Raw genomic sequence first — 12978 nt, forward strand, 5'->3', positions numbered from 1 at the left:
TCATTCAAGATTATTAATTTGACAAATGAACTTGGCCCATTAAGGTTTCTCGCAATCATTGTTATGGAAAATATTATTAGATTAGATTTATATTTTAACTATGCACCAATAATGTTATGTATATCAATGCGTAATAATGCAAAACATCATAATTTAAATCTTTAAATTGCACCAATAATACCATGTTGAAAGGTTACATTTATTATGCAGGATGGTTTTTCTTTAACATTTTAAGCAAAATAGGCATTGTGTAGGATATACTAAAATTCTGTATGTTAAAAACTTAAAAATTTTATCTCAGGAAAAATGTAATGGGAAGGATTGTAGATTGAAAATCTTAAAGAATGAATGTATAGATGGATTGATTATTCTTGTGCTGATTTAAAAGTGATTTTCCCCGAATGATTATTATGTATGGTTGTATTTGGAGTAAGAATGAAGCGTTGTCATTTTGTCCTTTGGAACATAATTCGAATCTGAACGGGTTAATAGACGAGACCTTTTTTATACTGTCAAAATTGTAATTGATACTAATTTTAGAAAGCAGACGCCGATTGGTGCACTCTTACTTTGAAGTCCACCGGAAGCGACGGAATCCGCTTTAAGTTCGCCCGCCCTCTGTTGAGCGCTTCATTCACAGCTCAGAAGCGTCCTTTGTGGTACAATCACTACTGGACGTCCTCCTAACCGCAAAAAACTAGGAAGCAGCGTCAAAATGGTGAAGATATCTTTTCAGCAAGTAACTGCACAGAAGCCTGAAAAGGAGAACGATGGAGACAAAGAGGAAATTCACATGCCCTACTCTCACGTGAGTTACAGCTTCCTATTTAATTAATGTCTATTGTTTTGTTGCCTGCTGTGAAACCATCCTTTGTTTTGTCTCGTTCCTCCGTGCAAAAACAAATCCAAAATGTAAAAAAGCAAATTTTATTTCAATTCATATTTATGTTAAACTTCTGCTTAAGGAAAAACAACATTTTAATAGTTTGACTTTGCCATTATGTCTCTAAACGAATTAGGCTATTAAAAGACAAAACTGATCTAATCTATAGTATCTAAATATAATATTATTGTATAACAAAAATAATCATTAATGATGAAAATTATTATTATTGTTATTCCATTAAATATTATTCACTTTGGCAGGCTTGTGCATGTTTGAAGTAAAACATAATGTAAAAATGGATTGTGCATTATAGATGTGATGCAGCTTTTAGATGCACAGGAAAACATCCATTGGAATTGACAGAAAAAAAATGATGGTGACAGCAGATTTCCCAATTTTCTTATTTCTGTCAATGCATCAGTTTCTGGCTTTATTTGCCTGTTACAGAATGATAAATATCCGATGTCTAATGTCATAACTGAACAACACAGACTTTTATAAATGTATTAATATTAAAGTACATGTTATACATGTTGGCAGGCTCAGCTGATAGATACGAGCCAGTATTGAGATGCACAGCAGGATGACATCACATCATCCCTCACTGCAGATTAGTGCCGAACAAATCAGCTTGAGCTGCATTTGTGTCTGTGTGTCCTCTACATGGACACTTACTGTTTGTTCCCATGATAGTAGCTATTCAACTGCAAAACCTTTTATCATCACTTGACTTGCACTGTAACAGTGCAGATGACCGCAGCCTTTTGTTCTGATGTGCCTGGAACGCTCAGTACTCTCTCCAACCCGAACAGACACATGCTTGATCCTGCCAGCCGGGGTGAAATAGGATCTTTGCCTTCACAAAATGGATGCCTGACATCAGTCTTTTTATCTGAGTGTTGTAATTGGCTAAAGAGGAATATGATGCAGACAGCAGATTTAACAATTTTTCTCATTTCTGAGAATGCATCAGTTTAGAGTCACTGGAAGCTGTTAAAGTGCACCAGATCTGTAGTATTTTAATTAAAAAGCTAAATAAAGTCTATTTATTAGAATTCAACCGAAATCTACAATCATTTATTATGTAGGACATTTGTGGGCGACTCAGAACGTTCCCTTCTCTAGTGCGTCACATTTTTAATTCATTCAAATTCATGTGCCTGCATTAATCTTCCCTAGTAGAGTGTAAATGACGTGGATTCATCCAATCTTATTAGTGCGGTTATTTTCAGCCTGGTTCCCACACACCGTCTCCTACCCGCTGCTGCTGTGTGTCCTCCCTACGTAGATAGGAACTCCTGTACAAATAAGGAGAGTGGAAGTACAGTGCATGTCTAAAAATATCACTCTGCCAGGCGGAGATAGTAGCTCTGTCAGCAAGTCTGTTTGATTCACGATGATCCAGAGCCTGCGTGGGCCGATCCGAGCCGGTGTCCTCGGCACCAGCGTCTCTGAGAGACTGGAGGCGGATGGATTGCTCACGCCACCTGACGTCTTGAGATGCTGCCATGACTAATTTCTTGCCGCAGTTAGGTGCTGGAAGTAATGCACTGCAAAAAAAATTATTTTCTTGCTTGGTATTTTTGTCTTGTTTATTATTACGCGTATCTCGCGTAATCGAATCGTAAAATCGAATCAAGAATATTATATATATTAACTTGAAATATGAAGATTGCTTCGATTAAAAAGTCTCCTTTTATTGAAAAATTTAATAAAATTAAGTGAATTTATGCTTAAAAGGAAAAAATGTATATGTCAGTGGGATAAGAATTTTCTTAGTGTTTTTGTTACAGATAACTGAAAATGACTTGATTTCTGGGAAGTGTCAAATAATGCCTAAAACAAGAACAAATATTTGTTAATAGGTTATGAAAAATAATCTCATTCTTTTTTCATGTAAATGTATCTTGAATGATTTGTGAATGTTTAGATATTTGGACTGGAAAACAAAACCATCCAAAATGAAAAATCATGTCAGTCCAAACATGAATGCAAGATTTTATTTTATTTTTATTTTTTTTCCTTCTGTGGAGCACAAAGGGAGAAATTTTGAAGAATGTTGTGAACCAAGCAGTTTGGGTCCCACTGATGTCCTTTTTTTCTTTTTTGTCATTACAATGTAAATCAGTGTGACCCGAAATGATTTGGTTACCAACTTTCGTAAAAAAAATTAATACTAATATAAGCCATACAGGTTTGGAACAACAAAAGAGGAATAGACTATCCATTTAAATCTCAAATTAAATGAAGTTGTTTTATTTCCCAGCAGGAGGAGTTGGTGCTCCCGGTTAAATCTAAGAAGTCTTCCTTTAGAGGCCTTTGGTGCATCGTGCCTGGCTTGGTGATCTTCCTGTCAGGCTTGATCCTGGCGTCTGTATGCCTGTACCGCTACTACTTCATCCCCCAGGTGAGACGCCAGACATCACTGCATCTGTTAATCATCTTTTACTCTATCACAAACAAGCCTATTCAAGTTCATTGCCATAGCGATCACCATAGCAACACCTTGCTGGATCTTTTACTCAGTCTTCATTTAACTAAACTGGTTCAAGTGCCCTCTTTTGAAGCCCTCTGCTTTCCTCCCAGATCCCAGAGGACAGTTTGTTCCACTGTCGGGTGATGTACGAGGACCCCCTGTTCGCCCCATTACTCGGAAGGCAGGAGCTAGAGGAGAACGTCGGCATCTACCTGGATGACAACTACGAGCAGATCAGCGTGCCCGTGCCCGACTTCGGAAGCAGCGACCCGGCTGACATCATTCACGACTTCCACAGGGTGAGGATCTTTCCTGGAAGCACTTGAAGTGAAGTTCTGAACATTTAGCTCTGGTACAGTTTCTTCTAGTTCTCTGGCTGTACAAAAGACTGTGTTAGTCATCACGGCTCCCCCAGATGGACTGTGAACCTTTTGTCTGCTGAAATCATTGTTTAATATTCAGCGCAATGTGCCAGTCTCAGGAGTACATGCAAACGTTTCTGTGAAAGCCACGTTTCCAAGTTCCCCAGAAGCTGTAAATCCACGAGAATGTCAGTCTGGTAAAAAAGCAGAACATTTTGTTCTTCCAGCTCTATTTAATTGACCCAAAGTGCATTAGAAACAGTAATATTGTGAAATTTTAATTTAATTTAAGACTTGTTTTCTATGTGACCATATTGTAAAATGTAATTTATTCCTGTGATGCAAAGCTGAATGTTCAGCATCATTACTCCAGTCTTCAGTGTCACGTGATCCTTCAGGAATCATTCTAATATGCTGATTTGTTTTATTTCTTAATATTTCTATAGAAACCCTGATAAATGTTTTCATAGATGCATAGACAATTTGAAAGAACAGCATTTATTTGAAATCAAAATCTTGTTACTGTCACTTTTGATCAATTTAATGCATCCTTGCTGAGAAAAAATATTAATTTAAACTTGTTCAAACTTTTAAACCGTGATGAATGTATGTATCTCTCAAATCATTTTTTCAGTTGATTCTAGAGTCGTTATTAACGGAGGTGTTGTTGTTTCTCGTTAACACAGGGACTCACAGCTTATTACGACATCGCTCTGGATAAGTGCTACGTTATTGAGCTCAACACGACTATCGTCATGGCACCCAGGAACCTGTGGGAGATGCTTGTCAATGTCAAGGTAACAGATTGCATAAAGTGTTATGTAACACACAAACAAAAGGCCTCAGTTTGTGTTTGATGTCAAATATTGAAGTATTTCATGAATGATTTCTGAAGGGTAAACTGTATCTTCAGAAATCAATTGTTAATAAAAAAGATGATTATGATTTATTTTTATAGTGCAATTAAAATTAGTGTATAAAACTTATTTAGTGTAGAATTTTATATTTATTTTTAATAAATAAAAACAGAAACATTTATTCTAGTAAAATTATTTACAAAATCATTATTTTTTATTAATTCAATACAAAAATGGATACAAAAATCAATGTGAAAGTCAATACGTGCAAACCCTAAAAGGAGTTTGTCACTTCCCTAGCAGAGGTGACACACAGATTTCTAATCTGTTTGATTCATCAGTGTGTCAGTGTTGATGGAATGAAGCCTGTAGCCCCATGTGACCGTTTGTATGCCTCCGTGTTTTGACAGCGGGGGATGTATTTGCCCCAGACCTACATCATTCAGGAAGATATGGTGGTGACGGGGCGCATTAGGAACATGCGTCAGCTGGGACCCTTCATCCACCGGCTCTGTTATGGAAAAGAAACCTACAGACTGAGACGCCGGAGCAGCCAAAGACGTGAGTTTCTTGACATCTTGATGAATATTATTATTATTATTATTAGTATTACATAAGATTCAAATAAATACTTTTAAATACTTTTCAAATAAATTTTTAATGTGTTTGGAAGAAGACTCACCTAGGCTAGAAACTGTTACTGTGGTTGTTGTTGTTTTTTTTTATTCTTTAATCAGAAATTCGAAGAACAGTATTTATTTGAAATTTTTTGTAACATTTCTAAATGTCACTTTTATATGACTTTTAATCCATTAAAAAATTCTTGTTGAATAGAAGTATTTAAACCTTTTGAATAGTAGTTTATCAGTTTTCACAAGAACATGAAGCAGCAAAACTGTTTTCAACATGGATGATGATAAATGTTTCTTGAGTATCAAATCAGAATCTGAATGATTTCTGAAGAGACACTGAAGACTGGTAATGATGCTAAAAACTCGTTACAGGAAAAAAATACATTTTAAAATATACTCAAACAGAAAACAATAATTTTAAACCGTAGAGAACATGTAATAGTTTTTATCTTCGCCTTCTATCTTTTTACATGTTTATTACTTGAATCTACAAGATATGTATCTGTGGTTGTCTGTCAGCATTTATTAATTTTATTTTTTCTAATTTTTATCCACCCAGTTATCTTGCGTATATCCGACACAGTATCTGTTGCTGATAACAAGTGTCTTCCTCTTTTTAATGAGTCAGACTGCTTTAATCTAACATTAAATGTTGCATTCAGGTTGATCTGGGTATGTGCTGTGTGCTTTGTTTTTTTGCGCATGGCACATTGACACCGATCTTCATCCTGATTAATGTGTGCGCACGTAGGTGTGTAAGCGTGACTCACGATTGTAGAGAACATCTCTAGTTAGGAAACCACACAGAGGGGGATGTGATGCACGTCAGGCACTGATGCATTGTGGGAGCTGTTGTTTGGATCAGAGGGCATCTCTCTGTGGTGTGGGAAGTCATGCGGTGTGGGAGTGGGAGTTTGGTTCCTTAAGGACTTCCTCTCACTCATCCTTCCGCAAATGGTGTCTCAAACCACAGGAAATAGAACTTGTCTTGCAACATTTGTCCCACACCTAGAGGGTGACCACTGAGTTCAACTTCTCAATGTGTTTTTCACTTAGAGAATGTCTGACCAAATGACCAACTCCGAGATGAATCAAACTGTAAAACATTTTCAATTTGAAACTAAAAAATATTTGTAAATTAGAAATAAAAAGACAAGGGTAGGTATTAAATGGGTTGCTATTTATGTATTCGGGTAACCAAATTACCTAGTAGTTAAATTGTAGAAACTAATTCTATTCAAAGGTTTGGGGTTAATGTGAATTTTTTTTTTGAAAGAAATCCGAAAGGATGCATTAAACTGATAAAAAAAAAATGACAGTTAAGACATTATTTCAAATAAATTTTATTCTTTAGAACTTTCTATTCATCAAATAATCTTGTATTAAATGTATTACCATTTCCACTAATATATTAAGCAGCACAACTGCTTTTAACATTGCTAATAATTAAACTCTTTCCAAATTAGCATATTAGAATGATTTCTGAAGGATCAAGAGACCATGAAGACTGGAGTAATGATGCTGAAAATTTAGCCTTTCAGGAATAAATTACTCAACTCGAATCTGTTTCTTCCTCAGGCGTCGATAAGCGAGAGACCAGGAACTGTCACAGCATCCGGCACTTTGAAAACACGTTTGTCGTAGAGACCAAGATTTGCGACCGACTCCTGCTGTAGTTTCCCTCCCTTCTCCTCAACTCTACTGAGCACAACCCAAAACTGACCCGTCCCCATCTGTCCAGCTTAACAGCACTTTATCAGAATGATAAGCCTGTACATAATGTTAGATAATGTCATATTTGTGTTTTCTTGGTTCAGTTTTTCCAAGAATAAACTAATTACATTTTGTTTTTGGTTTCACCCAACTAGTTTTTTTTTTTTTTCTTTCTTCTTCTTTTTTGTCTTTGTCTAAATTAGATTTAGAGAATTTTTGATTTGCATATTCTGAAGCACATTGTCTAGATCGTAGTTTTATTTCACTCTCAGGTTGTAGGTGTTTTTTTTTGTTTGTTTGTTTTTTTTCAGTGGGGTTTCCTCAAATATAACTGTGAGATTATTCTCAGACGTCTGGCATGCACTGATGAATGATTTGCATTTTCTTTTTTTTTCTTTCTCTGTAAAGCCTCGGTTTGTGTAGACCGTTGGTTTTCGTGGAGTTTCATTTATTCAAACATTTTGTTCACCTTCTTTCTGTTAGCTAAGAAATCCAGTATTAGAAAATTGTCTTCAATGCCAAAAGATGTATACCTCATATTTTAGAAATGTATGACTTTAAGCTTGATTTTTAAGTCATAGTGTGAGTTTTTGAACATGATATAAGCAATATAAGTTTTCTTATCTTGGATTTCCTAACTTGACATCCATTTCTTTGTAGTGATGTTGGTCATCGGAGCAATTTATCATGTTCAAATATTCTGTGTGTTGCTCTTTAATACGTGTGAATAAAGTTTGTAGAAAAAATGTGAAAAACTAGCCACTGGATGTTGGTTTGAAATGTTTCATCATCTCTAAATGCAGTCCGTCTATACTGATAAGAACGGGCTGTTTTTTAAGTTAAAGATGAATTTTCTTAGGCACAGATGTGCAGAAATCTCTTCCTTGCTGTTCCTATTCCTCTTTTTATGTATGGTCCATCCATGAATAATGGTAGATCTTTAGACCTCATGTGAGGTGGGATCATTTCATATTGCTTGCACTTTTTCTAATTGTACCATTTAAATGTATTTGTTCATCTTCCACATACTGGTGTAGCAACAACTGGTTTTGTCTGGAATAAATGAGGCATTTGGTTTGATGCTGCTTTGTAAATTGTAAAATCCATCAATAAACTGCTGAAACCCTACTCTCGCTCTGTTGATCATTAAAGATACAGTATGTGATAGCATGCAAGAGACCTTTCAGCACACTTGGCCCACAAACCACAACATAAAAAAACATCTCTCATGTGAAACAACAGGAGAGGGTGTGGACTTGAAAGCTGTTGATTCGAAATTTTCACTTCCTTCTGCCAGCCTGTAAGCTTTGTGCAACCATGTGAAATGTTTCTAATTTTTTCACACATCAGTTGAAGTCAAATGAATCATCACTATGCAGATCTTAACTGAGAAGAGAAACGTTTGTTTTATTTCTACCAACATAATGCATGACACAAAAGTAAAAGTGCAGACGTATTACTCTGCATAACTTCAGTGCAACCTCGGGGGAAAAAGAGATGCAGTTCAAAAGTATTCTTCAATGACACAAAAACACAGAAAAAAAGACAAACTTAACAGGTTTTCAATGGTAATGCTGGTAGAAATACAGCTAATGCGGCAAAACATTTTAATATACAACCAGAGGGGCCAAAAGTTTTCACAGTAGCTACAGCCCTTGGTTCTAGGTGACAAGCAAATATAGATAGCTTAGTTGATGATATGCAACAATGCAAGAACAACAATGCAGAACAAATTAAAGTATTTATATCACATTGGCAGGTACTGAAGCAAAATGGCTCAACTTTTGGTGACTTGTTCCCTTTTCACCCACTTTCAGACGCACATGATGGGTAAACAAGAGTTGCATGTGATGCACTTGAGCAGAGACATGCCATTCTCTCTTGCGTGAGTCAGCTTTTGGTTTAAGACTTTGGTTTTTTACATAACCATTTCCTTTGAGACAAAGAGCTTGTTTACCTCAACAACATAAGCAGTTGTGATGATTTGTTGCTTTACTGTCCGTTCCAACTCATGCTCTGAACCAGGCCGAGACCAATGGTTCTGGATGAAGAATCACATCTGCTTCTGCCATGAATATTCTTTGTGCTGAAATAGTAGATCAAAGGGTCCAGACAGCTGTTTGTGCTGGCCATGCACATGGTAACAGTCTGTAAGTTAAAGTAAACTTCAAGAGATTTATCTCCATTCAAGTAATGACGTTTACTCAGGCCGAAGAGGATAAAAGCAACGTGAAATGGGATAAAACAAATGGCATAGATGAGCAAGTTAGACAGAAACAGCTTAACAATCTTACTTTTGCTCAGCTCGGTGCTGCACGAGGAAGTCGCCATACTGTAACCTTTCAGCTGCCGCACGACTGACACTGTACAGCCCAAAATAATGCAGAAAGGTACTAAAATACCAAAGAAAGTGGTAAAGCAGAGGATTATGAAACCATACTTCCAGTTGTCTTCAGAGTATTTCTCAAAACAGCGTGTAACATTACAGGTCTCGTCCTTGTTTTCAGGGTGGTTTAAGGCTGTTGGCACTGCCAATCCAGCGATGATCAGCCACACCACCGCACAAAACACCCAGGCCATCGGTACCGTTCGTAGTTGTCTCGATCGCAGTGGATACACCACGGCCAGCATCCTGTCCACGCTGATGAGTGTGATGAACAAGGAGCTGGAGTAGATGTTGACGGCAAAGAGGGTCCCTGGAATCATGCACAGAGTGTTTCCCAGCTTCCATTCACCTGTGGCGAAGTAGATGATCCGAAAGGGCAGGGAAAGAATGAAAAGGAGGTCCGATAAAGCCAGGTTGGCCATGTAAATCACCGGAACAGATTTCCTCAAGCCATTCCGACAAACCAGTACCCAAAGAGACACCGAGTTCAAAGGGAATCCGAACAGCAACACAATGCTGTAGGTGGAAGTGAAAAGTGGATATCTGAAATGAGATGTGCTGCAGTTATCTGTGTTGATGGGTGCCATTTTTCCAAAGATACAGGCGAATTGAAGAGAACTGCTTTGCCGAAATGTGAAATGGCTCTGTAACGATTATTTTCCTGTGTGGTACCTTTTTTTAGTTCCACTTGTTGGTGACAGGAAATAGTGGGAGGTGTTAGTAAGTGAACTGCATTTACAAGCAGATATTTAAGAGGAGCAAATTCTACTTTGGGGGGTTGATGTTTTGACGTGTAGTCCAGTGCAAACCAGTTTAATTAGATCAGGTTAGATGCAAACTTCAAAGTTTGCGCTTGTTTGTTACAACCTCTTGTCTCAAAAAAAACTATTTTGGTAGAAATTCCAAACTATCACTGGGATGCTGCCCTTTCAAAAGGTACTAATATGTACACTTTTGGTACATGTACTTTTAAAGTAGTAATTTAGCATTCAAGGGGAAATAAGAGTAAAAAGGTACATTATAGCTTTTGTTCCTAATTGCACCGCCTCAGTGAAAGCTTTGAACCTTTAATCTGAAACTGTGGAAACAAAAAAATCATGTCCATGTTACCTTTAAGATAATTCAAAAGCATTCAAAAATTAATTATTTATTAAATCTTTCCCTTCATGTATTGATAGAAATAGTAAACATCTCAGCGTGTGAACTTCTCTGATAGCGTTGCAGATAATAACAGCATACCCACACGCTCTAATCACACAAAAATCACTCAAGCAAAAAAAATCATTAAAAACAATCTGCAGTAGGCCTATGCTTAAGTCAGCATGGTCACCATGAATGCAAACTATTTGCAAAATATAGGAAATAATGTATTTCTGCTATAAACGTAGATTATTTAGTTCAAGCCTGTAGTGCTTCTTTGAGTTGTTTAACTGTAAAACGATAAACAGTACATGCAGTAAATATAATAAAAATGGCAGCAAACTGACAATCTAACATCTGCTTTCAGAAAAGAGCGATAAACATCTATCTAACTGGCTTGCCTTACCACAGTCTCACTGATACTGTCTTGACGTAAAAAGGTCAGTTCAGCACCACATGCACAGACACAACTGCCTTTCGAAAGCCCTGTGGGTGGAGAGGTTGTGGAGACGCTAAGTGCAAACAGGATGAACGTATTGCACGTTTGTTGACAAAAAAAAACATTTTGTTATTTCGGAATCAATATTTTTAAGTTAAACTTTATATCTATGTAGCTGCATGTAGGATATGTAATGTAGCTGCATGTATGTAATTATTATTTAGAACATTTATTCTAACGGTAATGTTTTTTTATGTTTATCACATTTAATAAAGAATTCTATTCTATAAAATATAAATTATAAATATTATAATATTAATTATATAAATATAATATTATAAATATTATAAAATATAATATTATAAATATTATTTAAATATTACCTTTTATTGTTTTAGATGTATAGTATGTCACATTTCATGTAACCTACCCAGTTGTAGGAAAAGCTTTAGTGTCGTGGCGCCATCTGGAGGTCGGTGTTTCACAGGTTTGTCGGCCTCACTCGGACTAAGTTGCGCGCGGAGTCCTTTTGGCGCGGTTTCTCTATGAAGGTATATTAATGCCAAATAAATTGCATACGCAGAGTAGGAAATGTGGAAGTGTACATAAAACTGTAAGCGTAATTTAAATTTGCATACGCAAGATTAGCTTTGTGAAGGTGTAAATAGCGTTTCATGCGTAAGAAAAAATGATTTGCAGCATTTTACTGTTACTCATAAGTGTAATTCAAGTATTGAGAAACTGCAGCTTCATGCTAAAGCAAAATAAATATGATCTGCATTCTTCTGACTTCCATTTTTCTGCTCTTACACTTTTGCACTTTTGGCACGTTGTTTTCGCTAAAATACGGTCAAAAGTGCTGGAAGCCTGTGAACAGTGATTTCCAAGCTAGGATTTGCAAGCATGAAAAGTGATTTGGAAGTGAAAACAACAGTTTAAAGAACTGCGAAACGGATCAGCTGCATAGAATCAGTCTGTGTTTGTGAAAAAACTTACTGCTGCAAACGTCTAAATGACATGTTGTGCACGTGTAGCAAAAAGTTCCTGAAATAAACCGATATGTATACCTCCGTCTTTCTTTTCTCTGCGATTACAATTTTGGCATGATTCTCTCAATGACTGAGTTTTGCAAGGAGAGGGTGGGTCCACCACCTTCTTGTAGCCAATCACATGAGGCTCTCGCTGACTCTCCAGTGACTCTTATCTGATTGGTAAAATAAACATGATATGCCAAAACATTAACCTTAATTTAGTTCCCACTGCCAGATTGGTACTTTTAACGTACACATAGGCTACATTAAAAAATAAATATATATCAAATTAATTAAAACATGATACTTTATAAGTTGTGTACCATTAGGCTATGTGTTCATACTGAATGTTGAGCTGTGTAGTATCCTTTTCTTCCTCAACAGGCTATATATATATATATATATATATATATATATATATATATAACATACATACTTTAACGTTGAAATTTAAGGGGATTTTAATAAATATTAATAAAATATTTATTATGTCTAACTTATTGGGAAACTTTTCACCATTTATCATCTGTAATACTAGTGTTCGATGCAAAATACAGGCAATAGTTTAATATTGTTTTAAGTTTGTAGAAAAATAAATTATGAATTCATCAACTTATTAATCACAACACTTGTAGGCCTAATGGCAAATTACTTCTCACTGGTGATTCCGACGGTTTTAGAGGACAATTACTCCTCGTCGCTCCCCTGTCGTTTCAAAGAATTACAATGGCGAACGCATAAAGTATAAACGCCTAGTCGGTTTGGGCAGGTGTACTCACAGTCTGCAGAGACAGGGGAAAGTATATATCCCGCTTAACTTTGTGTGCTCCTTTTGCTTTAATTACTGCCTCAATCTGGCGTGGCATGGAGGTGATCAGTTTGTGGCACTGCTGAGGTGGTAAGGAAGCCCAGGTTTCTTTGACAATGGCCTTCAGCTCATCTTTTTGATCTTCAGCTGGAAAATGAAATCAGCATCTTCAAAAAGCTGGTCAGCAGAAGGAAGTATGAAGTGCTCCAAAATTGCTTGGTAAACGGGTTCAGTGACTTTGGTTTTCA

General features: G+C 36.5%; 2 protein-coding genes across 5 annotated transcripts; one reads left to right on the forward strand and one right to left on the reverse strand.

Annotated features, from left to right (window-relative positions):
* The first annotated feature begins 277 nt into the window (after window positions 1–277).
* LOC132154556 (integral membrane protein 2C-like) lies at window positions 278–8054 on the forward strand. Of its 2 annotated transcripts, none has more exons than XM_059563169.1 (6): window positions 278–808; window positions 3153–3293; window positions 3473–3661; window positions 4411–4521; window positions 4992–5142; window positions 6792–8054. In XM_059563169.1, the coding sequence occupies exons 1-6, from the start codon at window positions 716–718 to the stop codon at window positions 6887–6889; spliced, it is 783 nt and encodes a 260-aa protein (XP_059419152.1). In that variant the 5' UTR covers window positions 278–715; the 3' UTR covers window positions 6890–8054. The 2 variants fall into 2 exon arrangements, with proteins under 2 accessions (XP_059419152.1, XP_059419153.1); XM_059563170.1 differs by having other exon boundaries at window positions 3156–3293.
* Window positions 7829–10098, reverse strand: LOC132154552 (lysophosphatidic acid receptor 6-like). 3 transcript variants are annotated; one of them, XM_059563166.1, is made up of 3 exons: window positions 9413–10098; window positions 9221–9319; window positions 7829–9074 (listed from the first exon to the last, which is right to left on the reverse strand). In XM_059563166.1, the coding sequence occupies exons 1-3, from the start codon at window positions 9897–9899 to the stop codon at window positions 8980–8982; spliced, it is 681 nt and encodes a 226-aa protein (XP_059419149.1). In that variant the 5' UTR covers window positions 9900–10098; the 3' UTR covers window positions 7829–8979. The 3 variants fall into 3 exon arrangements, with proteins under 3 accessions (XP_059419149.1, XP_059419148.1, XP_059419147.1); XM_059563165.1 differs by having other exon boundaries at window positions 9221–10084; XM_059563164.1 differs by having other exon boundaries at window positions 7829–9319; window positions 9413–10076.
* Between the last annotated feature and the right edge of the window lie 2880 nt (window positions 10099–12978).

This window comes from Carassius carassius, chromosome 12, assembly GCF_963082965.1.
Source record: "Carassius carassius chromosome 12, fCarCar2.1, whole genome shotgun sequence".
NCBI lineage: Eukaryota > Metazoa > Chordata > Actinopteri > Cypriniformes > Cyprinidae > Carassius > Carassius carassius.

Excerpts from the sequence above, each read along its gene's own strand:
- LOC132154556 (XM_059563169.1), top strand. The coding sequence starts at position 716 with ATGGTGAAGATATCTTTTCAGCAAGTAACTGCACAGAAGCCTGAAAAG. Across the intron at positions 809-3,152 it reads TTCACATGCCCTACTCTCAC|CAGGAGGAGTTGGTGCTCCC; the intron begins GTGAGTTACAGC and ends TTTATTTCCCAG. Across the intron at positions 4,522-4,991 it reads AGATGCTTGTCAATGTCAAG|CGGGGGATGTATTTGCCCCA; the intron begins GTAACAGATTGC and ends GTGTTTTGACAG.
- LOC132154552 (XM_059563164.1), bottom strand. The coding sequence starts at position 9,899 with ATGGCACCCATCAACACAGATAACTGCAGCACATCTCATTTCAGATAT. Across the intron at positions 9,320-9,412 it reads TGAAAACAAGGACGAGACCT|TACCTTTCTGCATTATTTTG; the intron begins GTAATGTTACAC and ends TTGGTATTTTAG.